This window comes from Tamandua tetradactyla, chromosome X, assembly GCF_023851605.1.
Source record: "Tamandua tetradactyla isolate mTamTet1 chromosome X, mTamTet1.pri, whole genome shotgun sequence".
NCBI classification, from domain to species: Eukaryota; Metazoa; Chordata; class Mammalia; order Pilosa; family Myrmecophagidae; genus Tamandua; species Tamandua tetradactyla.
In genome coordinates this window covers 100455382-100481760 of record NC_135353.1, presented here as the reverse complement: position 1 = coordinate 100481760, position 26379 = coordinate 100455382, and the positions used below count along the sequence as shown (strand labels likewise).

Here is a 26379-nt window from a genome sequence, read left to right as displayed (position 1 = left end):
CGTTAATATGGTAGCTTTGTTATAATTTATGAAACAAAATTATTATAATTATGCTATTAATGTTTAGTGCACTGTTTATATCATGTTGTACAATGCTTTGGGGTTTTGTGAGTGTGTGTGGAAACTTACAGACAACCTAAAATTTCCCTTTTTTTTTTCTCTTTTCGAATATATGTTTCCAGGATATTAATTACATAACCAAAATTGGGCCTTCATCCCCATCATCCATTGCTACAACTTTTCTATCACCTCTTCACTTCTCTTTTAAGGATGCTTGGCATGGGGTGTAGGGCCCACCCCAATTCCAGATGATCTCATCTCTAGATCCTTACCTTAATTAATCTATTGCATCTCCAAAGACCCTTTTTCCAAAAAAAGGTCATATTCAAGGGTTCCAGGTGGATATATCTTTTGGCAGCCACCATTCAACTCACACAGAAGGCATTCTGCAACTTAAAAGTCTTCAGAAACTAACGACTGCCTTAAGAATAATGTCCGAACTCCCACCATCACTTGTAGCCACATTGAATACATCACATGCATTTGATCTCTGACAGGAATTAGCCACTCCCTAATTTTCTGTGGACTAAAATCCTTCAGGGTCAGAAAAAAAAAACATCCTCCAAGATGTTTTCCTTTCCCCAATCAAAATTATTTTTTCTTCCCATTGTGATTAAACAGCATTTTGTATTTTTGTTATAGCACTCTGGCTGTCTTTTCTCTAAAAGGTGAAACCATAGTAGATAGAATATTGGTTCTGGACTCAAGAAAGAACTCTGGAAAGTCAAGAAAGAAAATTAACTCTTACTCAGCGAGTCAACGTCCACTCTTGGAAAATGAGTTTCCTCATCCATAAAATGGGGCAATAATAATTCCTAACTCATGGGGTTGTTTGCAGATTAAATGACATAGTGTCTGCAAAATATCTGGAACTCAGTAAACAGCTTTGTAGCTATAGTATGGTTTTTTTTTTAAATCAGGTATTTACCGTGTTGAATGCAAACATATTTTTAAAAAATACAATGTAGTGTTGGATACAGCTAGTGGAAATGTGCTTCTCAACGGAAGAGCGACAGCGGGCGATGCACAGGAAGACACCGGCCAGAAGAAGCCTCAGACAAGACTCCTCGGGTTTTGTTTTTTAGGCCACAAGGTCTCTCCACTCACAGGAACCTGAGTATGGGTTTTTGACCTGGGGTTCAGGGACACTTAGTGGGATTCAGGAATGAGCTTTAGGGGGTCTAAAAATCTTTCGAGTTGGCAACATTTTGTATGCCCATATAAGCATTTTTCCGGGAAGAAAGTCCATAGCTTTCATCTGCGTATTAAAGGGTTTGGGAATCAAAAGGGGTTAAGAACCTCAGTGCTAGACTTTGAGGGGTTAAAGCCGGCCCTTCAGGGTTTAATAGAGGCTTTCTTATGCATATGTAGTTTCTAATCTTCACAACAGGCCCTCGAAGGAGGTTATTAATACACCCCTTTTTCAGATGCGGAAACTAAGAAACGAAGAAGTGGTTGGTGAAAGGCAGAGTTCCGAATCAATTAAAAAATTCTAGGCCAAAAACTGAACTAGGCGCTGGGGACCCCATTCCGGTCAGAATTCAAGACAACGGCTGCCACCTGCTTTGCAATATTGTATGCCCAGCCGTGGTACTTGGCTCACAAAGATTTCATACATAACGCTTGCTGTGTGAAATCGATTTTCGGGGGCGGAGCTCCGCCCCACGCCGGGCCAGGCCCCGCCCCCTCTGCGGTCGGTATTGTCCATTGGTTCCCGGCGCCCATCGGCTTCACTCGGTAGTTTCCGGCAATGATCGAGAGTTTCTAACGTCCCCCCTTGTTGTCTCTCGGCCGCTGTCCTCCCAACCGCCGCCCCCCTTCTCGGCTCCCTCTTCCCTCTTACCCCCCTCCTCAGCCTGGCCCTGCTGGTGCCTCTGGCGCTACGGGCTGGGCAAGATGGCGGCCTTCGGGATCTTGAGCTACGAACACCGGCCCCTGAAGCGGCCGCGGCTGGGGCCTCCCGATGTGTACCCTCAAGATCCCAAACAGAAAGAGGTACGTTCGAAAATCCGAGCTCTTGAAGGAACGGGGGCAAGTGATCAGCAGAGGGGAGGCATTGAAGGTTTGGGAAATGGGAGGAAGGGGGGGCGGGGCGGTTAGGTGAGAGCGAAAGTCCCGAAAGGGTTGGAAGAGTAAAGTGGGCTGGTGTGGGAGAGTAGAACCTGGGGATAGGGTGGGATGCGGTGGGGTGGTGCGCCCCTGGTCCTGAATAGGGAATGACGTAGGGGCCACCCCAGGGGCGGCCCCCCCCCCCACAACACATACACACACACACACACACACACACACACACACACGCACGCGCGCGCGCGCCACTACGCGCGCGCGGACACACCTCAGAAAGTTGTGTGCTGAGGTTGCTTGGTGAGGTAAAGTCGCTGGGAAAGAGTGATATTGAAGCTCTGGAGGTTGGAGACCTTAGAGACTGTGAGGGTGCGGGTGGGGTTCAAGTGAAAATAAGGGCCTAGCTTTAATTAACGATCAGTTCTACTCAGGATCCCCCTCCTAGCCTTTTTCCGTGTTCCTTCCCTTCTCCTGCCCTCCTCTCCTGCTACCTACCCCCACGCCCAGGGGGAAAAAAGGCTAGAATGTCGTTTTCTTGCCTCAGGACGAACTGACGGCTTTGAATGTAAAACAAGGTTTCAATAACCAACCTGCTGTGTCTGGGGATGAACATGGCAGTGCCAAGAATGTCAACTTCAATCCTGCCAAGGTGAGGAAACCCTGCTAGGCTGAAGGGAAAGGTTGGAAGAATCTGAGGAGGATCAAAAAACCTACACCCTGGGTTGGGAAGACTTAAAGGGACAATCTAAATGGCTGAGTTTTTTCCTTCATAATCTAATGCTTCCACATTGGCATTTACCTGTCAAAGGCACAAGCACCTATCTGCCTCTTCTTCCCACTCTGAGGTGCAGTTTTCTTCCTTCAGATCAGTTCCAACTTCAGCAGCATTATTGCAGAGAAGTTACGTTGTAACACCCTCCCTGACACTGGTCGCAGGAAGCCCCTAGTGAACCAGAAGGACAACTTCTGGCTGGTGACCGCACGATCCCAGAGTGCCATTAATACTTGGTTCACTGACCTGGCTGGCACCAAGCCACTCACCCAACTAGCCAAAAAGGTGAGGTACTGTTTCCTTTCTTCAGGCTAAGGGGGAAGTGTGGGCATCTCACCCCTATTTGTGGATTAAGCTACATTGGTGCCCACTCATGGGGTTAATAGAGGCCTCATTATTTGTAATGTCCCTCCAGGTCCCCATTTTCAGTAAGAAGGAAGAAGTGTTTGGATACTTAGCCAAATACACAGTGCCTGTGATGCGGGCTGCCTGGCTTATTAAGATGACATGTGCCTATTATGCAGCAATCAGTGAGACCAAGGTTAAGAAGAGACAAGTCGTTGACCCCTTTATGGGTGAGTAACTCCTAATACCAGGTATACCCCTGATCCTTTCAAGGAGTGTAGACTCTTGGATTTGTTCTCCTTCTTAATCTAGATTCCTGGTTTTTGCTTGTATCTTACACTCACCGATTACTATCTCTTGAGTATCCAGAGTCTTTACTATATGCACATACTAGACTATAAAGATGACTGCTGCATAATCCCTGCCCTTAGGAGACTTATAATCAAGGAGGGGTGCTAAAGTATATGCAGGAATAACAAAATTGTGTGTGGAAAGTAGTCATTGTCAAAAAAGAGAAGGCAGAAGGTGGTTTTGAGATGTTGGTGGACAGAAAGAATACTTTCTTTTGGGGGATACCTGGGAAGACTTTAGGAAGGTAGCATGTAACTATAGCTTAAGGGAATGACTAGGATTTAGAAATATGGTGAATGGGTGTGCGGTAGGGGAGAGATGATAGCTAAGCAGAGGGACAGTATGAAATAGCTCCCCCTTCCATCTTTCTTCTAGAATGGACTCAGATCATCACCAAATACCTATGGGAGCAGTTACAGAAGATGGCTGAGTACTACCGGCCAGGGCCTGCAGGAAGTGGGGGCTGTGGTTCTACTATAGGGCCTTTGCCCCATGATGTGGAGGTAGCAATCCGGCAGTGGGACTACAACGAGAAGCTGGCCATGTTCATGTTCCAGGTAGGAAGTAGGGCATGTAGTGTGTGGGGCATTGGGATGAACTGAGTCTTGCTGTCTGCACTACAGAATTGAAATCTGCTTGCCATCCTGTCCCTGTTATGGTTTCCTTCATCCTTTCAGTTACTTTATCTGCTTCATCACCAAGAGTCCCTAGGCAGAATTAATACTCTTCCCATCCCTGATACCTTTAGGATGGAATACTGGACAGACATGAGTTCCTTACGTGGGTACTTGAATGTTTTGAGAAAATCCGTCCCGGAGAGGATGAATTGCTTAAACTGCTGCTTCCGCTACTGCTTCGAGTAAGACCCTTAGATTTGGCGGTAGAGGGGGGATTTGAGAAAGACCGAAACGTTAGAGTAGTGGCCCTTGGATATAACTGAGGGTTCCGATCATTACGTCTTCACAGTACTCTGGAGAGTTTGTTCAATCTGCATACCTCTCCCGTCGCCTTGCCTACTTCTGTACCCGGCGACTGGCCCTGCAACTGGATGGCGTGAGCAGCCACTCATCTCATGTTATATCTGCTCAGTCAACAAGCACATTGCCCACCACTCCTGCTCCTCAGCCTCCAACGAGCAGCACACCCTCTACACCCTTTAGTGACCTGCTTATGTGCCCTCAGCACCGGCCCTTGGTTTTTGGCCTCAGCTGTATCCTACAGGTAAGTACTGGGTGGCCCCAAGGAAGCATTAAGAGGCATTGTGAGAAGAGCTGGACACTCATCCTGGGGAAGGGGGATGATTCTAAATTGGCGGTGGGAGTAGGAACTGACTACTTCCCTGGAGATTGTTCCTTCTCGCTTTGGGGGGGGCTTAGGGCAAACCCTTTTTAGAATTTTGGTCAACCTCTCCATTCCAGGGCCAAAGAGTAGGCCTAAAGTCTTCTCAGAAAGTGGGTGAAGGTTGGAGCTCAGGGATGGACTGATATCTGCCCTGGGGACTTGGTCAGAATAACTTTCTGGATTTAAAAGCTAAGAGTTGGGTCTTTAAAAAAAAAATTTTTTTTTTGTAAAATATAACATAAATACAAAGCAAAGAAACCAAAAAGCAATAATTTTCAAAGCACACTTCAACAAGTAGTTACAAAACAGATCCAAGAGTTTATTATGGGTTACCATTCTATCATCTCAGATTTTTCCTTCTAGCTGCTCCAAAACACTGGAGACTAGAAGGAATATTAATATAATGATTCAACAGCTATATGCATTTGTTAAATCCCATTTTCTCTGTTATACCTCCTCCTTCTCCTTTAATCCTCCCCAATCTATAGGGACCTTTGGGCAATGCCTGTTCTGACTTTTTCATATTGAAAAGGGGTATCCACATTAAAGGGTAGAGGAATGTAATTAATTGATAATCCTGGAGAACTTGGTCCCTCTCAGTTTCAGGATTTATCTGACCTAGGAACCTTCTGGGAATTATATGTTCCAGGAAGGCAAACCTAGTGCATGAAACCATTATAGAGTCTCAGTTTGAGCCCTAGGTGTTCTGTAAGAGTCAATTGGAGTGATGTTAATTGTGGTTTAGCAAACCATGGCAATTAGCACTATATAACTGATGCTTGCATAAGAACAGCCTCCAGAATAGCCTCTTGACTCCATTTAATCTCTCTTGGCTATTGATGCCTTGTTTTCTTATACTTCTTTTCCTCCTTTTGGTCAGAAAAGTGTTGTTGATACCATGGTACCATGGCTAGACTCATCCCAGGAATCATGCCCCACATTGTCAGGGAGATCTTCACCCCTGAATGGCTTGTACCATATAAGAGAGAGGGCAATGATTTTCCTTGTAGAATTGGGCTTAGAGAGAGAGAGGCCACATCTGAGAAACAGAGGCTTCCTGGAAGCAACTCTTAGGCCTCATTGTGGCTAATCTTAACTTCTCCACTGCAGAAATAAGTTTCATAAGGGCAAGCCTCAAAATCCAGGGCTTGGCCTATATTGTTGGGAGTCCCCAGTGGTTGAAAGGGTATCTGTGGTTTCCCAGTTAGGAGAATTTAATAGTTTTATATATATATATATTTCCCTTCAGATCCTCAAGGGACTCTACTAATATGTTTTAGTTATTAGCCCACTGTAGTCTGACATATATCCTGATATTACATTAAGTTCTACAGAATTATAGCTTCGTTCACATTCTGGGCTCTAGGAACTTGGGTTGTTTAAATGAGCTATCCAGACATGTGGCTTTAGATTGTGTGTTACAGAAAATCTAGGTTCTAGAGATGATAAAACTCTCTGCACCTGTCTCATACAGTAGGTGAAGGTCTAGAGTACAAACAGTATCATCTTTTACCCTGTATTCTTTTTTAAAAATATTTTTATTGGAAAATATCCATACACATACAGTCCAACCATATTATACAATCAGTGGCTTACAATATCATCACATATTTGTGTATTCTTCACCGTGATCATTTTTAGAACATTTGCATCATTCCAGAAAAAGAAAAAGAACTAAGAGTTGGGTCTTAACAGTGGGATATTGAAGAGGTGGCCATGGTCGCTGAACTTGACTTCACTGTTTCTGTCTGGCAGACTATTCTCCTATGTTGTCCTAGTGCCCTGGTTTGGCACTACTCACTGACTGATAGCCGAATTAAGACTGGCTCACCACTTGACCACCTGCCTATTGCCCCCTCCAATCTGCCCATGCCTGAGGGCAACAGCGCCTTCACTCAGCAGGTAAGTCTGGCCAATAGCCTGGTACTCCCAGACTGAGACATGAGGCCAAGTTATGCTTTCAGAAATAGTTATTTGGAGTCTGTGAGTGTTATTTTAGCCTGGGGCCGTGACCTTTTCTATGCCTCCTTACATCCTTAAAGACTTATTTCTTGATATTGCAGGTCCGTGCAAAGTTGCGGGAGATTGAGCAGCAGATCAAGGAGCGGGGACAGGCAGTTGAGGTTCGCTGGTCTTTTGATAAGTGCCAGGAAGCCACTGCAGGTAGGTGCTAGGAAACAAATAGTAAGAAGGGTGTTTGAGAAAAGGATAGGGGTAGTAAGGACATGTAGCTATACCTGAGAATAAGAAGACATCAGGTTTCTGGTAAGTCCCCTTTACCACTTTTTCTCCTTAGGGTTCACCATTGGACGTGTACTCCATACTTTGGAAGTGCTAGACAGCCATAGTTTTGAGCGCTCTGACTTCAGCAACTCTCTTGATTCCCTTTGTAACCGAATTTTTGGATTGGGGCCCAGCAAGGATGGGCATGAGGTGAGTAAGAAGGGAATAGAAGGAGCAGAAACATCACAAGAGTGACAGTGGGGTATGAGGAAAGGCATGGTAAAACATGGAAACCATGGGATGTCCAAAGAGATGACCTCCTGGGCTCCAGATGTTTTAGGATGGGGTGTCATAAAAATGGGAATTCAATTCTTTGTCTCCAACCCTACTTTTTTTATCATCTCTTTTTCCCTTTGGTCTCCAGATCTCCTCAGATGATGATGCAGTAGTGTCATTGCTATGTGAATGGGCTGTCAGCTGCAAGCGTTCTGGTCGGCATCGTGCAATGGTTGTAGCCAAGCTCCTGGAGAAGAGACAAGCAGAGATTGAGGCTGAGGTTAGGGGGGTCAGAGACAAGAACGAGACTGGCCAGTGGAAAGGAATGTAACGGGTTGGTGTCAGAGAGAGTGAGGTGGCAGTGAGATCAAAGTTGAACTTGTGAGAATAAAGAAGTGGAAGAGACCTAAAGGGTAAGTTAAAGACATTAGGTAGAAGTAAAGAGCGAATACTAGGTAGGTTGTAGAGAAAATAGAGGTCAGAGCACAGGATGGAAGTGAAAAGCTTGGAGGGGGAGGCAAAATAAGTAGTAGTTCAAGAGTTCTGCATTAAAGAGTGAAGAAACAGCTAGGTAAAAATTGATCCTACAATTTGTTCTCTCTCCTTGCAGCGTTGTGGAGAATCAGAAGCAGCAGACGAGAAGGGTTCCATTGCATCTGGTTCCCTATCTGCTCCTAGTGCTCCCATTTTCCAGGATGTCCTCCTACAGTTTCTGGATACACAGGCTCCCATGCTGAGTATGGACCCCTGTCACCCTTTAGTTACTTTGGCTTAAACTCAGTCACCAATCACTATCATCTAAAAGTGTCAGTAAGGGCCTTGTGCTGAATATTTCTGTCCTGGACTCCATGCAGAGTGGCTTATAGATATAATTCTAGTCCCTGATCATCTTACAATTGAACAGAGCAGAGAAATCAAGAGAAGAATAAAACCAAGAACATGTGATTGAAGCTTTTTCATCATATAAGTGGCAGCCAAGATTAGTTTCCTTTATGAGATGGTGTATGGGGCAGCGGGTGGGATAACCACACTTTGTCCCTTGACAGTTTTTGTGTTTTTTTGATAGTTCCTATTACTGCCTACCTCAGGTACCTTAGCTGCTGCATGTCATAGGTGTGTCCTCCTTCCTCTTTCTGCCCACCTCTTTTGGCCTCTCCTAACTTATCTTCCCTCTCTCCCTCCTTCCAGCGGACCCCCGAAGTGAGAGTGAGCGGGTAGAATTCTTTAACTTGGTACTGCTATTCTGTGAACTGATTCGACATGATGTTTTCTCCCACAACATGTATACTTGCACACTCATCTCCCGAGGGGACCTTGCCTTTGGAGCCCCTGGTCCCCGGCCTCCCTCTCCCTTTGATGACCCTGTTGATGACCCAGAGCGCAAGGAGGCTGAAGGCAGCAGCAGTAGCAAGCTTGAGGTAAGTGGGCTTTTCCTTGTCCTAGATAGTTTTTCCGACACTCCCATCTTCGTAGCACCCAGGGACCTCTGAGATGTGCCTTTGCCTAATGATAACAGCAGTAGCTGCTCGCCACGCTTGGTGGTTTCCAAAGCACTCTCACACCAGGTATTTCTTTCTATCTTCACAATGACCCTGTGACATTCTCTTATCCTCCTTTTAAAGGTGAAGGAAACTGAGGCCCCTACTTGTTAAATTTGCTTGAGTCCAGATCCTGTACTTTCCCGTGTGGCCTTCTCTCTCCAGTTGCCCTGCCAGGTTTCTAGATGGCAGGCCCAAAACAACTTCCCTTATTATGTTCTATGTCTTCAGGATCCGGGGCTCTCAGAATCTATGGACATTGACCCCAGTTCTAGTGTACTCTTTGAGGACATGGAGAAGCCTGATTTCTCAGTAAGTTCAGTCTTGAGTGGAGGAGAATCCAGCTCCTTAGAACCTCTTGTTTTGTCTCTTTGTAGACTTTCTCTATGCCACCTTGGCCCCTTTTCTTCTTCTATAATGTTCTGCCCTTTCGCCTCTCTCTTAGTTGTTCTCCCCTACTATGCCCTGTGAGGGGAAGGGCAGCCCATCCCCTGAGAAACCAGATGTTGAGAAGGAGGTGAAGCCCCCACCGAAGGAGAAGCTAGAAGGGACCCTGGGGGTTCTCTATGACCAGCCACGACATGTGCAGTATGCCACACACTTTCCCATTCCCCAGGTATTATTCCCTGACACACCTCGTGACAATGGGTCTCAAACTGAGACTTCTGGCCAAGGAAAATGCTGAGGGTTGGAGCTGTTCTAGAGGGTGTGGGTTTGTTGGGAAGGGGGTTGAACATTGGGATGCTGAGGGGAATGGAGCATGCTTCAGAGGAGGGATGGAGATTCCTGCTGGAGTCTGATGGTGCTGCTGGGATGCAGGAGGAGTCGTGCAGCCATGAGTGCAATCAGCGGTTGGTCGTACTGTTTGGGGTGGGGAAGCAGCGAGACGATGCCCGCCATGCTATCAAGAAAATTACCAAGGATATCCTGAAGGTTCTGAACCGCAAGGGGACAGCAGAAACTGGTGGGTTTGAGGCTCCTTTAGCAGATGTCCCCCAAAGAGTTACCCTAGTCAGTCTCCCCTTCCCCAGTGTAGGGAACTCCCCAGTCATATCCCAATGTCCTGTCTCTTGGAGTCTCCTGAGAGCTCTAGTCCTTTTGAAACTTCCCCCCTCATTCCCCCCCTCTGCAGACCAGCTTGCTCCTATTGTGCCTCTGAATCCTGGAGACCTGACATTCTTAGGTACCTCACAGTAAGCCCCATACCGCCCTCCCTCCCTCTCCCTTCCCTCCCTTGACCTAGCACTTCCCTGTACATGTTCCTCTAAGGTCCACCTAGCCTGTGGTCCTCTAAACCTTTGCTTCACTGCCCCCTCCCATTCACCCCTCCCCATCCCTTCCTAGGCCCTCCCTTCCCTCCTTCCCTCTTCTTCCCTCCTGCCCTCCCTCCCTTCCTTCCCTTCTCCCTCCCTCCATCCCTCCCTCCCATAGCCTTCTCTCCATAACCCCTCCCTACCCCCAGTCAACCAGTTACCTTCCCTGTCCTGACTGATACCTTTCAACTGTTCCTTCAGGTGGGGAGGATGGGCAGAAGCGGCGGCGCAATCGGCCTGAAGCCTTCCCCACTGCTGAAGATATCTTTGCTAAGTTCCAGCACCTTTCCCATTATGATCAACACCAAGTCACGGCTCAGGTGTGGGCCAAAATCCAGTCCCCTTCCCATATTCTGGCCTCCTGTCTTGTTTTTCCTTCTCCCCCCTTTTTCCCTCCTAGGCAGGCTAAGCCTCCTGGTTTCATCCCCTTCCACCATCATCCTTTTCTGCTTTCTTTGGTTCTGCCCATCTCTCTTCACTCTGGTCTCACTCCCACTGCCCTTATCAGGTCTCCCGGAATGTTCTGGAGCAGATCACAAGCTTTGCCCTTGGCATGTCATACCACTTGCCTCTGGTGCAGCATGTGCAGTTCATCTTCGACCTCATGGAATATTCACTCAGCATCAGTGGCCTCATCGACTTTGCCATTCAGGTGGGAAAGTTGGGGGAGATAGGGTAAAAGACTGTGTAGGGTCTCTCCCTCCCCCTCTCTCTCCCTCTCTCTCTCTCTCTCTCTCTCTCTCTATATATATATATATATATATATATATATTCATAGGACGGGGTAGGTACTCAAGCCAGTGTCTGAGGCTATTTGGAGGGGCAGGAAGACTAACAGGAGGAGTGGAACATGAAACAAGATGGCAAAATAGAGACTTAAGGGCTCCCTGGGGAGGTCCAAGAGACCGATAAGACCATCTTCCCACTGTGGAGTTAACATAATTGTATCCTGGAGACTGGTTATATGGTTGATATGGCTTCCATCATTAATAGACTAAGGGACAGTTGCATATGGAAACAACCCTTCTATATACGGAGGTGGCTTCAGGAGGAAGGAGCCCCAGGCCCAGCCTTACCAGTTTCCTCACAGAAGGGGGGTTATACTATGAAGGAACTCTTCTCACTCCTCACCCCTCTCCCCACTTGCTCTACTAGCTGCTGAATGAATTGAGTGTAGTTGAGGCTGAGCTGCTTCTCAAGTCCTCTGATCTGGTGGGCAGCTACACCACCAGCCTGTGCCTGTGCATTGTGGCTGTCCTGCGGCACTACCATGCCTGCCTTATCCTCAACCAGGACCAGATGGCACAGGTCTTTGAAGGGTAAGTAGGGTTTCAGAATAACTAAAACACCCAGGGCTCTGGTAAATGTGGGTGGCAGTGGCCCAGGCAGAATATGTGGGGCTCTCAGCATGGGAAGAATGTGTGCCGTTCAGATGAGGAACGAGTAGTTTCACCAAGGGACTTGGATCAAGGGACCTTTGTGCCCTGGCCCTCTGTTCACTGTCTGTCGAGGCCTCCTAATTGTAATCCCGCTTTATGGCAGGCTGTGTGGTGTCGTGAAGCATGGGATGAATCGGTCTGATGGCTCCTCTGCAGAACGCTGTATCCTTGCTTATCTATATGATTTGTACACCTCCTGTAGCCATTTAAAGAGCAAATTTGGGGAGCTCTTCAGGTAAGAGAGGTGGGAGGTAAGGGATAGAGAGTGGGACCAGTCCCATCTCCTTCCCATTACCACCCAGCTCAGGAGCAGAGCACAGCCCAGGACTCTGCTGTCTCTTCAGGGTCATTTACGGACTGTGCCCTCTACCTATGCTTGGCTTCTGTTCTTGCATTGCTGAGAATGGGCCTTCTTCATCACCCCTGCCTCTAGTCCATCTCTGCGGGCTCCACATTCTTCCTCCAAGTCCCCAGAGGCCCCCATTCCATATTCTCACTTAGCTCCTTTCTATCCTAGTCTCCCTTGTCCTATCTCCCTTTTGTCCCCTGCTTTCTTCTGCTGTTTCTCTTCTCCCCTTTCCTGACCATCCTCTTATCTCACCAGACCTTCAACACCGCTCTCTCCTTTCCCTTACCCCCACAGTGACTTTTGCTCAAAGGTGAAAAACACCATCTACTGCAACGTGGAACCATCAGAATCAAATATGCGCTGGGCACCTGAATTCATGATTGACACTCTGGAGAACCCTGCAGCCCACACTTTCACCTACACGGGGCTAGGCAAGAGTCTTAGCGAGAACCCTGCTAACCGCTACAGCTTCGTGTGCAATGCCCTCATGCACGTCTGCGTGGGGCACCATGACCCTGACAGGTATGGGGCGTCCTGAGTGAGGACTGGGCCCCACGTTCCTGCCTCATATTGGTGGGGGCTAGTGGGGAGGATGAAATAAACAGGAGGTGCTACAGCCTTGGTTATGACAAGGGTGGAGATAAAAACGGAACGAGGCTGAAGTGGTATGGAACAAAGTTACGCAGGAATCCCTGATCTCTTGAGTGTGTTTGTACTTCTCCTTAGGGTGAATGACATTGCCATCCTGTGTGCAGAGCTGACCGGCTATTGCAAGTCACTGAGTGCAGAATGGCTAGGAGTACTTAAGGCCTTGTGCTGCTCCTCTAACAATGGCACTTGTGGGTTCAACGATCTCCTATGCAATGTGGATGTGAGACTTGGGGTCCTGTGGTGGCATGGGGCAGTTACCAGGGCAGGAATCTGGGTTACAGTAATCAATTTGGTAGAGGGATATTTTGTGGAGTGGAGGCGCCCAGCTTTTGATTGGGTATGCTCTCTCAACTGCGAGGTATGATGTCTTCTTTTTTACTCCAGGTCAGTGATCTGTCTTTTCATGACTCCCTGGCTACTTTTGTTGCCATCCTCATTGCCCGGCAGTGTTTGCTTCTAGAAGATCTGATTCGCTGTGCCGCCATCCCTTCGCTCCTTAATGCGGGTGAACTACCAAACTGTAACCCTCCAGAATTTCTGGACCCTGAATTTCAATACAAAACTCTGTGGCTGTTCGCGGTGCCTGCCCATGCAAAAAAAGATACAAACAAACAAAACAACAACAACAACTCTATGGCTGGTCTGTCATTGTTCAATGTGGGAGACCGCTTGTGGCTCCCTGACCTCCACGCCCAGACTAGTCTTTTAGCACCTCAGATTGAAGGGGGCCTATTTTCTAACCCTTGATTTCACAACCCCCATCTTTCAGTTGTTGACCCTTTCACTGCCTAACAGCTCTGCTCTACCTCTCTTCTAGAATTACCTTATCTTCTTTGTACCTTACCTCTTCTTTCCTTGTACCCCCCTACCCATAACCCCACACCCAGTTCTGCTTCATCCTTTCCAGATCTGCCCTGTCTTCCTTTCAGCTTGTAGCGAACAGGACTCTGAGCCGGGAGCACGGCTTACCTGCCGCATCCTCCTCCACCTTTTCAAGACACCGCAACTCAACCCTTGCCAGTCTGATGGAAGTAAGTGACCGCAATCCGAGTCAGCCAGCAGTAGAAAGTGTGACTACAGCACCCACACCGTTTCTACTTTTGCTTCTCCTGACTTCAGCTCTCTCCCTAGACAAGCCTACTGTAGGAATCCGTTCCTCCTGTGACCGCCACCTGCTGGCTGCCTCCCAGAACCGCATCGTAGATGGAGCTGTGTTTGCTGTTCTCAAGGCTGTGTTTGTGCTTGGTAAGGGGTAGGAAAGCAGTGGTGTCAGAAGTGTGTATAGGGTGGAGTGCCAGCTAAACTACAAGGGACAGTCTTTCTCTCTCCTGCAAGTGGTCTCTCTGACCTTTGGTGAGGAGGGGAAGGAGGAAAGTATATTTCTGTCCGATAGGGCAGGATTTGGGGAGTTTCTGTTTCTGTGGGTCTGGGGTTAGTTTCCACACAAGGTTCTGATCTCATTTTGCCCTCCCTATCTTCCACCCGTGAACCACAGGGGATGCAGAACTGAAGGGTTCAGGCTTCACTGTGACAGGAGGAACAGAAGAACTTCCAGAGGAGGAGGGAGGAGGTGGCAATGGCGGTCGGAGGCAGGGTGGCCGCAACATCTCTGTGGAGACGGCCAGTCTGGATGTCTATGCCAAGTACGTGCTGCGCAGCATTTGCCAACAGGTCAGTCTCACCTTCCCCTCACATCTCCTAAATGCCTCCATGTAACTGATTCCTGCTTCCAGCCCTTGATCACACCACCTCCCTAGTCTGCCTCACATCCCTCAACAACCCCTGACCTGCCTCTCATATTCCCAACCCCCTCAGTGGTTGTCCCCCAGTCCCCTGATTATCAGCTTCCTCAGGAATGGGTAGGAGAACGTTGCCTTAAGTCGTTGTGTGAGGACAGCAATGACCTACAGGACCCGGTGTTGAGTAGTGCCCAGGCCCAGCGCCTTATGCAGCTCATTTGCTACCCACATCGGCTGCTGGACAACGAGGACGGGGAAAACCCCCAGCGTCAGCGCATCAAGCGTATTCTCCAGGTATGCCAAGGGGACTGAGGATAAAAGCAATGGGGGTCTTGGAGGAAGCAACTGGGGCCAACTAGGAGAAACAATGGGAGTTTTGAGAGAAAAAGAGGGGAGAGGAAAGTTTCGGAAGCTGAACTTGGATATGGGAGGAAGAGAAATGGCTCCAGTGTGGGTTCTACAGTAAATAAAATCTAGTCTAGACTCTCAAGTAGACTGTTGTGTTAGGGCATACCTCTCTGGAGTGAATGTAACTCATCAGTGAGAGGCATAGTACCTGGGAGAGGAGGTCTTTTGGCCTTGTATATTTGGCATTTTGGCCAATATGCAGTAATGGAATGATCATGGCTGCAGTTTGTTACTGGCACTGTGCTAGGCATTCTGTACACATTTTCTCCTTAAACTTTGATGATCCTGTGAGGTAGGTGTGAGTATTTCTGTTTGACTAATGAGGAAACTGAGGCTTAGAGAGGTGAGGTAACTTACCCAATGTCACACAGCCCCAAAGTTTAGAGTCAGTGTGTGAAGTCAGGTATGCCTGTGCCCTTTCCACTTTGCTGTGTTGCTGAAGAGACTAGATGACCAGAAGGTAGAAAAATAAAGCCTCCAAGGATGAGCTAAAAGGAAGGAGGTCCTTTTGGTCCAGAGGAGATAATGCTGAAGAGAGATTAACTAATAGTAGCCTTCAGATCTGTGAGAGACTTTGAGAGATTGTGAGTAACTATTCTAAAGAGAGGCAGGGTCCAACTTTAACATCAAAAATTTAGGCTAAACATTAAGCAGGGGCAGGGGAAAAAACATTAAGTAGAACTTCTGATGCTGAGGGATGTAAGGCTCTGGAACAGTTAACTGAGGAAAGATGTAAAATCTCTCCTGAGTTATTTTTCAAATAGGAGAAAGTTTCAACGATTTTGGATAATTTAAGTGTAGTCTTTCTTAAAGGTAGGGGCATAGAGGTCCCTTTCAGACCTCCAGGAGTCTGTGATCTAAGGTTGTGAGAGATCCTGAGTTGGCCTCAGGGTGGCACAATGATGACTAGCTGGGGGTGGGGTTCTGTCATAGAACTTGGACCAATGGACCATGCGCCAGTCTTCCTTGGAGCTGCAGCTTATGATTAAGCAGACCCCTAACAATGTGAGTAGTCCCCAGGCCCTCTCTTTCCCATGCCCATGTCCAGCTCTATGTGTATGGGTGGTGGGCCACCATAGAAGAATCTAGGTCTTGCCCTTGTGCTCCGGAATGGAAAGAGATAAGAGGGGATGGGATGAGAAGATGGCACATATGTGAGGTCAGTGATAAGGGAAATAGGTTGGGAGTATTCAGACTCTGAGCTGTGGGGAAGGTTGGAGGTGCTGTGGGTAGAGGCTTTTTCTGTCGCCAAAAAAAATGTCAGGAGGTATGTAAAGCAGGAGGCTGTGGGAGAATGCAGAAATACAGAGGTCTTAGAGGACACTACTCCTAATAGAGTTGTGTCGCTTCCCTGACATTAACCTCCATAGATACCTTACTTTACTCTCATCTGCCATCTCTCCTGCCATCTGTTTTCCTTCACCCCAGCTAGCTACTTAGCTCTCCTGTGCCTTTCATCCTCCCCAGGAGATGAACTCCCTCTTAGAGAACATTGCCAAAGCCACTATTGAGGTTTTCCAGCAATCGGCAGAGACAGGGTCATCTTCTGGAAGCACTGCAAGCAACATGCCCAGCAGCAGCAAGACTAAGCCTGTGCTCAGGTCGGGTAGAAGCATGTTAGAACCCGTTTCCCTTATGAGTTTCTCTTCTGGAAGCTTGAGTGATTTCAGCCATGTGGAGGGTCTGGACATGTCCATCAGGGAAAGAAGAGGATGGATTGCTCCATCCTGGCCTGACTCCCCTGTGACCCAGTGTGTTCCATCTGTCTTTCAGCTCTCTAGAGCGCTCTGGTGTGTGGTTGGTGGCCCCCCTCATTGCTAAACTGCCCACCTCAGTGCAGGGGCATGTGTTAAAGGCTGCCGGGGAGGAATTGGAGAAAGGTCAGCACCTGGGTTCTTCTTCCCGCAAAGAACGTGATCGACAGAAGCAGAAGAGGTAAAGGGGCTAGGGACCAGGATGGAGTGGGGAGAAAGGAGAGGAGCAGGCCCATGACAGAATAAAATGAGGACAAGCATAAAAATCATAGAAAAGTAGAAAATTAGAGGCTAAGAGGGGGCATGGCTGAGCAAGAGGCCAGATCTCAGGGCAGTAGAGTCTGGTGTTTGGTAGAATGAGCTTAGAAGCTGGAAAGTCTCTGTTTATGCCTGACCCCCAAACTGTGTTCCCCATTTTTTTTTTAACTCTCCTTTTCTTCTCCTGTCTATAGCATGTCCCTACTGAGCCAGCAGCCCTTCTTATCCCTGGTGCTGACTTGTCTAAAAGGGCAGGATGAGCAACGCGAGGGACTCCTTACCTCCCTCTACAGCCAGGTGCACCAGGTACAAGTCTCTGGGCCATGGAGGTGGGCAGGAGGACAGAGAAGGCTGCAGCTAAGGGGTCGCCAGCTACTCTGGACCTTCAGTGTTTTCTGATGGACCCATTGGGTATGTTGGGATGGAAATGAGGAGATCCATGGGCTGTATTTTATCTCGTTTCTATCATAGATTGTGAACAATTGGCGAGATGACCAGTACTTAGATGACTGCAAACCAAAGCAGCTAATGCATGAGGCACTCAAACTGCGGCTCAACCTGGTGAGAAGAGCAGACGAATAGAAAAAGCAGTGGGGCAGGGCTAGAAATGCAGAGTAAATAAAGCCCCAATCTGGGGCAGGGGGCAGAGATGAGAGGATGGAGACCACAGGTTTTTCTGGGTCTTCAAATATTAACCCAATACTCCTAGATGATGCAGGGCCTGAAAAGGGTTAAGGAAACTAGCTCACTAGCCCTGACCTGTTGGGTCAGGGTTCAACAGGTTACATACCCTGGATCCTGGCAGGGACTCTGCCTCAGTGTCTTAGATTCTCAGCTGGGACCTAGAAACCCTAGCGTTTTGAACTGTTGAATGAAATCTTGGACCTCATCTAGTTCAACCTCCATGATTAAAAATGAGGAAACAGGCCTAGAGATGTCCAGAATGTAGGTAGTGGCCAGGGATCAGGTAGGGAATCAAAGGTGCAGTGGGACATGACCCTGAGGTTCAATTCCCACCCAACCCAGCTTTGGAGCTTTCCTTACGTGATGGATTTTGCCCCCTGAGCCATCTGACTGAGTTGCTGTGTTCCTGGCAGGTGGGGGGCATGTTTGACACAGTGCAACGCAGCACCCAGCAGACCACAGAGTGGGCCGTGCTTCTCCTGGAGATCATCATCAGTGGCACTGTCGACATGCAGTCCAACAAGTAAAGCATCCCAACCCTCCCGCTTTCAGTTTAAGAAGAAAAACGTAAAAAAAAATTTATGCAATTTTACTGAGATATAGTCACATACCATATACATCATCTGAAGTATACAATCATTGGCTCACATATCATCGCATAGTTGTACAATACATTCCCATGATTAATTTTAGAACATTTTCATCACTCCAGAAAAGAAAAATAAGAAAGAAAACCCAAATCCTCCCATCCCTTTATCCCCCACCCCCCACCCATCCTCCCTTCAGTTTTATATCCAAAAGAATCTCCCTGACCCAACCTTGCCAGGTGCATCGGCCACAAAGATTGGCATGGTTGACGGTTGTGGACTTCACGGTCCTGAGCATGGAGTACCTTGGTATCTTTGGGATGACTCATTAAGCACTGCTACCTGCCTGTTTCCCACCCCGATGACATTTTCTCTCTTCACCTCTTTCTTCTCTGGTTTCCTCCCTGGCTTTCTGTTACAGTGAGCTCTTCACTACTGTATTGGACATGCTGAGTGTGCTCATCAATGGGACATTGGCTGCGGACATGTCTAGCATCTCTCAAGGCAGCATGGAAGAAAACAAGCGTGCCTACATGAACCTGGTGAAGAAGCTGCAGGTGAGCAGAAGAGGCCAGGGCAAGGTTCCCAGGGGCATTTGGGGGCAACTCAGCTACCTCTCCCCTGACCTTGTGTCTTCTGTCCAGCCTCAGAGACTTCATTCTAATCTGAACCCTTTACCCTTGCCTCCTGCATCCCTTTTTCTTTATTATTCACAGGGTGTGGATTTACAAGATGTCCTCTTTTGTTTTTTCTTTATTATAAGAAGTTGTGGTTTTACAAAACAATTGTGTGTAAAATCCAGGATTCCCATATACCACCCCCTATTATTAACACCCTACCTTGATGTAGAACCTTTTTACAATTGATGAGAGCACATTTTGTAGTTGTATTGTTAACTATAGTCTGTGATTAAACTTAGTTTTTACAGAGGGTTTTCTTTATGCCAGGTTCTGGGCAATCCCTTGAGATTTCCTGTCCCTCATCTGGGTCCTTGAACTCTTACCCCATCTTGTGCCTGCAGAAGGAGTTGGGAGAGCGCCAATCAGACAGTCTGGAAAAGGTTCACCAGCTGCTGCCACTGCCCAAGCAGACTCGAGATGTCATCACATGTGAACCACAGGGCTCCCTCATTGACACCAAGGGCAACAAGATTGCTGGCTTTGATTCTATCTTCAAGAAGGAGGCATGTTTCATTGTCCCATGTCCCCCCACCCTCACCCTGCTTTTTTTTCCCTTAGAGCAAGAGCCTTCCTTGAACTGACCTCTTAGTCATACACTCACAAGGTTAGGGTGCCTGAGTGCTCTTCTGGTGAAAACTGTCTCTGGGGTTTTGAGCTAATAATCACTTAACTTTCCTTATGTTTCCTCTCTCCATCTTTGGGAGTCTCACCCTCTTTCCTAGGTCACACCCTTCACCCCCACCCACCTTCTATTATCCCCACCCACCTTTAACATACCACCCATTTCTCAGCACCCCACCCTCCTCTTTCCTCTGCCCCACCTGCCTCCTGTCCTAGCCACCCCTGCCTGGGCCCTACCCGTCTGGCTGGCTGGCTGACAGCCCCTATCTCTATTATCCTTGCATCCCCCACCTCCTGCATCTTTCTGCACAATTTTCCTTTTTGCCCCCTTTGTCAATCGCAATGTTTGTTTAGCAACAATAATTGTTATGTATGATAGAGAGTGAGAGGGGAAAAAAAAGATGCAGATTTTTTTTTTTTTTACATGGGCAGGCACCACCTGCATGGCAGGCAAGAATTATGCTACTGAGCCACTGCCACACCACCCAAGATGCAGATTTTAAAATGCAAACTCCAACCTATTAGGATATATATTTTCTTCTTTTTCCTTTTTGATCCATCTGTCACTTTCTGAGCGTCTCTGCCTCTCTTTGCTTGCTCTCTAAGCCTAACTCTCTATTTGCCTTTCTCAGTCTCTAACCATCCATCTCTCTGTTTTTTTTCTCTGCCTGCCTATCTCTCTCTTCCTGTCTTTCTCTTTCTGCCTGTCTCTGTCTCTCTGCCTGAGTGACTTTCTCTGCCTGTATTTAGTTCCTCTCTGCCTTTCTTCTTTCACTGTGTCTCTCTGACTTCCTATTTCTATCTCTGTCTCTCTCTCTGCCTGCCCCTGTCTCTTTTTCCCTGCCTCTCTCTGCTTCTTCTCCCAGTCCTTCCTCTCCTGCCTCTCCCTTAGCTCTGTTGCTCCATCACTCGTTCTCTTCAGCTCCATCTTTCCTCTCCATTACTCTTCCCCCACACATCCATCTCTCTCCCCTTTTAACTCTCTCTCCTCCAGGTGTGTGTGTCTCCCTGTGTGCTTTTATCTTTATTTTCTTCCTCGCACGATCTCTCCTGTATCTACCTATGATCTTTTCTTTCTTTTATTACCCACAGATATTTTATCCTCTCCTACAAATTTTCAGGGTCTCCCTTCTGTTCCCAAGTCTCAGCAGCTCACTCTTTCTCATTTTCTGGAGCAGGGCCTACAGGTTTCCACCAAACAAAAGATCTCTCCCTGGGATCTTTTTGAGGGGTTAAAACCATCAGCACCACTCTCTTGGAGCTGGTTTGGAACAGTCCGGGTCGACCGACGAGTGGCCCGAGGAGAGGAGCAGCAGCGATTGCTGCTCTACCACACACACCTGAGGCCCCGGCCCCGTGCTTACTACCTGGAGCCCCTGCCATTGCCACCTGAAGATGAGGAGCCTCCTGCTCCCACCCTCCTCGAGCCCGAGAAAAAGGCTCCAGAGCCCCCTAAAACTGACAAACCTGGGGCTGCTCCACCAAGTACTGAGGAACGCAAGAAGAAGGCCACCAAGGGCAAGAAGCGCAGCCAGCCAGCCACCAAGACAGAAGTTAGTGCCCCTCACTGTTAGCACCCTTCCACAGCCCCTCCTCTCTCTTCATGATTCTTCCCAGTTTCTGGTTTGTGGAGTGGGGCGGGTGTGGAGAAGGGGCAACATTAGAATTCTAATAAAAATTAACCATGTACATCAGCTCCTCTTCCCCACCTCCTGCCCCTGTTCAGCCACAACCCACTCACCTTCCTCCCCTGCGCTTTCACAGGACTATGGAATGGGCCCAAGTCGGAGCGGCCCCTATGGGGTGACAGTACCTACAGACCTCCTACACCACCCGAGCTCTGGCTCTATATCCCATCTTAGCTACAGGCAGGGACCCATAAATCTGTACACCCAAAACCAGCCACTGCCTGCAGGTGAGTGCCAACCACTAGGGACAACAGTTTCTGAAACATTCCTCCCACCCAAGGGATAATACTGCTCTCAGTGGGGAGCCGTGGATGAATAGGATACTAAGCAAGGGGCACAGGGATAAGGAGCCTAAAGAGGTCGGTCTGCTCTCCTTTCCAGGTGGCCCTCGTGTGGACCCATACCGCCCGGTGCGGTTACCAATGCAGAAGTTGCCAGCCCGACCCACTTACCCTGGAGTGTTGCCTACCACCATGACTGGTGTCATGGGACTAGATCCCTCCACTTATAAGACTTCTGTGTACCGACAACAGCAGCCTGCGGTGCCCCAAGGACAGCGCCTTCGCCAACAGCTCCAGGCAAAGATAGTGAGAGGGGCAATAGGGAGGGCTGCCAGGGAGAGGGACTTTTCAGGGCCATAGGACTGAGGAAACCCTTGGGATCTTCATAAGAACATGCAGGGATATGGGGGAGAAATAAGAAATGAGGTGGAGGAAAACATTTACTGAGTTTGGGTTTTTTCTCTTCCCCTTTAGCAGAGTCAGGGAATGTTGGGACAGTCATCTGTTCACCAAATGACGTCCAGCTCTTCCTATGGTTTGCAGACCTCCCAGGTAAGGGCATGGGATCATGAGCACTGGAGAGAGTGAGGCAAGATGATCTCAGCACTCTCAGCCCTGACTGCCCTTTCTCCTCCTTCCCCCCCAGGGCTATACTCCTTATGTGTCTCATGTGGGATTGCAGCAACACACAGGTCCTGCAGGCGCCATGGTGCCCCCCAACTACTCCAGCCAGCCTTATCAGAGCTCCCACCCTTCCACCAATCCTACTCTTGTAGATCCTACTCGCCACTTACAGCAGCGGCCCAGTGGCTATGTGCACCAGCAAGCCCCAACCTATGGACATGGGCTGACCTCTACTCAAAGGTACCCAAAGCAGTGGTGGACTAGGAGGAGACTCTAGGGTATGAGGGGACATTCAGCTTGGGGAAATCTGTGCCTGGGAATAATGAGACTAGTCAAAACTTTTAGAGACATCTAGAGCGCTGACCTGGCTATAACAGGCTTGAAGCTGGAAGGAACCCTGGAGACCAGTAGTTTCCCTCCAACTTCCCCACCAGTTCCCTGAGGCCCAGAGAGGGGAAATCTTTCATACGACTATGATAAGAAAAGCTCTGGGGTTCATAGATGCACTACATGATGAGGAGTCATAGAGTGTCGGAAAGATTTAACAAGGGAATGGACTGACAGATGAATAAACGAATACTCTTGCCATGATTGGTGTTAGTTGAGCCTTAGTTAAGACACCGTAGTCATTCTAGGTTCTACAGTGTAGGATTTAGAACACTGGGGTGTGGGCCAGAGGAAAAATCTTCCACTCGCAAGTGCCAATTAACTACCTGCTCTATGTGGCCAGCACTATTCTGGGACTGGGTGGGGTGGGGAAGGATATGAAAAAGTGAAATGCATAGTTCCTCCCTCACCAAGCGTTTTTAACAGAGCTGGGGATTTGAGACTTACAGAGACCATTTTGAGAATGACACGGGGAAGTATATAAGCAGGTGTGTGGTTGTGTGCTATGATGTGTAATGGGAATTCCAAACAAGTGTGGTATAATGTCAGTGTTTTCCTGGGTCACAGCAGAAAGTGTCCTGAAGAAGGTAGGACTTGACTTGGCCTCTGAAAGATAGCTACGATTTGGATGTATGAAAAGGAGGAGGGGGGAGGGCATTCCAAGTAGAGGACATCACATGAACAGACACAGGGACTGCAGTTAGTACAGTGGCTGGGAGGATGGGAGGGAGATGAGCTTGGATGGAGCATAAAGTTCTTGCTGGGCAAGTAGAAGGGAAGGGATAGGTGTGGGCAGGTTGATAGATAGCCTTAAATGCTCAGCTATAAGAACTGAAACCCAAACCTATAAAAGGTTATTTTGATCAGGAAAACAACATGATGAGTTGGGTGTGTTAGAAAGATGAATGTTCAAAGAGTAGAGAGGATGCATAGTGGAAGTTGGGAGAAGACTTGAGACAGGGAGCCCTACTATTGGACTGGTGCAGCAAAGCACACTTTGGGGGAGAAAGGGAGTGAGGAGGAGTGTTAACTCAGTAGTCTTTAAGAACCTGAAATGTTACTGGGGATAAAGAACCAAAAAAAAAAAAAAAACCCTCAACTAGAACGCCTACTATGTGCTTAGACTGTTTTTCATTTTCAAAAGAGAAAAACTGCCAAAACACAATCAGGAAAACCTAGCCATTAAGGTCTGCAATGCTAAAATGGGGTCTTGTCTTTTGTCCCTTAATGCCCCAATCCAGAAGTCTATCAGAACCTGAACGGGCTCCTCTGGTTGGTGACAAGAGGAATGGATGAGATGACATGTAAAGTTTTTGGCAGGTCAGGGACACAGGGTTTAGGACCCGCCCCTACCCCATCCTGTCCCTATTGCCACTCCATACCTTGACCTTTTGAACCTCTGTTTTTAGGTTTTCACATCAGACGCTGCAGCAGGCACCCATGATGGGTACCATGACTCCGCTGAGTGCCCAGGGAGTCCAAGCAGGTGTCCGATCGACTTCCATCCTGCCTGAGCAGCAGCAGCAGCAGCAACAGCAGCAGCAGCAACAGCAGCAGCAGCAGCAACAACAGCAGCAGCAGCAGCAACAGCAACAGCAACAGCAGCAGTATCATATCCGGCAGCAGCAACAGCAGCAGATCCTGCGGGTAAGATACTGGGATTTCATCTGGGCCCAAGGAGGAAGAGAAGCCCAAGTTCTACCTAGGCTGTTAAGTAAGACCAAATGAGACAGTGCACATAGAGCACCTGGTAGAGTGGCTAGCCTATAGTGGGAATGAGTTAGCTTCCTCCGTCCCTCCACACTTCTATTTTTCAGGGATCAGAGTGGCAGGGGGTAGGGAATTGTCTGCTGGGTACTTGAGATTTTGGTTTTTTGCTCCACAGCTGTCTGAGAAGGAAAGAGAGTGGTCCCCAAGTTCTCTCCTTGCTTCTTCATTGCCTTTCCCCATCCCTACAACACTGACTCTCAGCTCCCTTGCTCTCCTTCAAAAGTATCTTATGTTCTCATTACAGCAGCAGCAGCAGCAACAACAACAGCAACAGCAGCAGCAGCAACAGCAACAGCAACAGCAGCAGCAGCAGCAACAGCAGCAGCAGCAGCAACAGCAGCAACAACACCAGCAGCAGCAGCAGCAGGCGGCTCCTCCCCAACCCCAACCCCAGTCCCAGCCCCAGGTAGCTACTGAACTACAGCCCCAGGCTCAGGGACAGCTGCCCAGGTTGGGCATGCAGCCAGTGAACCGGATTGGGCCATGGGTGGAATGGGGCAGATGTGGGGAAAAGTCATGAAACTCTTAAAAAAAAAAAGGTTTAAGAGATAAGGATGGAGAAAGAGGTGGAAAGTCAGAGGTCTGTTCTCTACTTCCCATTTCCACCTCAGTTCCAGCGTCAGGGACTTCAACAGACCCAGCAGCAGCAACAGACAGCAGCTTTGGTCCGGCAACTCCAACAACAACTCTCCAGTAAGCCTGCCTTCCTTTCCAAGGAAAGCCCCATGGAAAAAAATGGGATGGGGTGGGCCAAAGTCATCGAGATAATTGCTTCAGGCCCAGTTTATAGGGGGAAGCATTACATTACTTTCACTGGGTACATGAATAGCTTTCCTCATGCATACCCACACCTCTTCTGAGGTTCCTACCCCTGATAATCTCTGTTTTTTTTACAGATACCCAGCCACAACCCAGTACCAACATATTTGGACGCTACTGAGCCACCTGGAAAAACTCCTTGTACACTGGATGTGGCCCTGCCCTTTCCTCTTAATTCCCAATTTCCTGCCCGGGCTAGCACGGGTGGTGGTTGGGGCCCTTCCTTCAGGCTCCATTTTTAATGCGTTTTTAGTATTTTTGTTAATGTGATGCATTGAGCTGTTGGGTTTTGTATATTATTTATATAGAGACCCCAGAGCTGTTGCACCCAATACACAGAGCTTCTTTGCAAAGGGTGTGTGTGAGTTCTGCATGTCTGGGAAGGGTGGGGTGTTGGGAGAGTGCTGGGGACCAGACTGACAAGTCAGAGCTTTCATCCAAGATCATCTCCCCTATTTACCTTCCACCCTGTAAATTTCTTAATTTAAATTGGATTGGTCCCTTCTCTTCCCTTCTCCAATGTGGCAACATATTCAAGTATGGGTCCTTTAGTTTCTTAAGGGGGCAGCTTCCCTTCTCAGGTAAATGTTGTGGCTTCTTTATAGTTTTTCTGCATGGGAACTATACCCTGGGATTGGGGAGGGGAATCAGACCAGAGAAAAATCAATGGAATCTGATTCTTCTTCCATAAACCCCAAGTGCCAGGCCTGCCACAAGCTAAAGGGGAAGATGACATGTCAACACTGCCTCCTTTTTACACCATCTTGTGTGGCCCCCATCGTGCCCCAAGCTGCATCCTTTTCATAGAACAGGGGAGTTCCCTGAGAGTCATATTTCTGGGAGGGAAAATTGCCCTCCCTTGGCAAGTGTCACCATAGAATAGGTGGTGGAAGGATAGTTTTGTTCTAGGAGGAAGGAAGACCAGTGAAAGGAAGCACCTTTTACTCTTGCTGTCCTTTTGCTGGAACTGCTTATTTTGACACGAACCACTTTGGCAATTACCCAGGATGACTTGCTCATCCCATTTTATGGGAGGGAAAACTTAAGACCGTTGCTCCAGAGTCACATTTGAAACTATGACAGGGCCATTCTCAGCCCCATTGACTTCAGGTTTGGGGCCTTAGATCCATGGCTATCCAGGAGGGCCAACTGGTTTACCCTAATGGAGTCTTCTGGTCTGCCTAGCTGAGGCTGGAAGATTTGACAACTTAAGGATACTATCCTTGCCAAGGTTAGACTGTATCACTGAGAAGTGTCGAGTGTGCTGGTAAAACCAAGAGCACAGTTCATACCCAAGTTATAAAAAATAAAAAAGCAAAATCCCTCTTTGAGTTCCTCAAAGCCCTTGCTCATATGG

The 26379-nt window shown here is 48.1% G+C and overlaps 1 protein-coding gene across 5 annotated transcripts; it reads left to right on the top strand.

Annotated features, from left to right (window-relative positions):
* Positions 1-1760: 1760 nt before the first annotated feature.
* On the top strand, positions 1761-25375 carry MED12 (mediator complex subunit 12). 5 transcript variants are annotated; one of them, XM_077145702.1, is made up of 45 exons: positions 1761-2055; positions 2669-2773; positions 2990-3181; positions 3312-3471; positions 3968-4149; positions 4341-4451; positions 4559-4813; positions 6689-6835; positions 6997-7096; positions 7230-7366; positions 7581-7712; positions 8043-8169; positions 8621-8850; positions 9202-9282; positions 9416-9586; positions 9790-9934; positions 10103-10153; positions 10485-10603; positions 10792-10935; positions 11439-11602; positions 11826-11957; positions 12366-12593; positions 12798-12942; positions 13107-13227; positions 13652-13753; positions 13854-13967; positions 14218-14393; positions 14576-14755; positions 15803-15874; positions 16337-16470; positions 16643-16804; positions 17076-17187; positions 17353-17442; positions 17979-18088; positions 18574-18709; positions 19174-19335; positions 20632-21006; positions 21218-21368; positions 21523-21719; positions 21897-21974; positions 22069-22286; positions 23843-24080; positions 24448-24609; positions 24815-24896; positions 25100-25375. In XM_077145702.1, the coding sequence occupies exons 1-45, from the start codon at positions 1957-1959 to the stop codon at positions 25141-25143; spliced, it is 6573 nt and encodes a 2190-aa protein (XP_077001817.1). In that variant the 5' UTR covers positions 1761-1956; the 3' UTR covers positions 25144-25375. The 5 variants fall into 5 exon arrangements, with proteins under 5 accessions (XP_077001817.1, XP_077001816.1, XP_077001815.1 ...); XM_077145701.1 differs by having other exon boundaries at positions 21523-21728; positions 21900-21974; XM_077145700.1 differs by having other exon boundaries at positions 21523-21728; positions 24451-24609.
* The last annotated feature ends 1004 nt before the right edge of the window (positions 25376-26379 follow it).

Coding starts and splice junctions, on each gene's coding strand:
- MED12 (XM_077145699.1), top strand. CDS start 1,957: ATGGCGGCCTTCGGGATCTTGAGCTACGAACACCGGCCCCTGAAGCGG. Junction 3,472..3,967: donor AGTCGTTGACCCCTTTATGG/GTGAGTAACTCC, acceptor TCTTTCTTCTAG/AATGGACTCAGATCATCACC. Junction 24,081..24,447: donor AACAGCAGCAGATCCTGCGG/GTAAGATACTGG, acceptor TTCTCATTACAG/CAGCAGCAGCAGCAACAACA.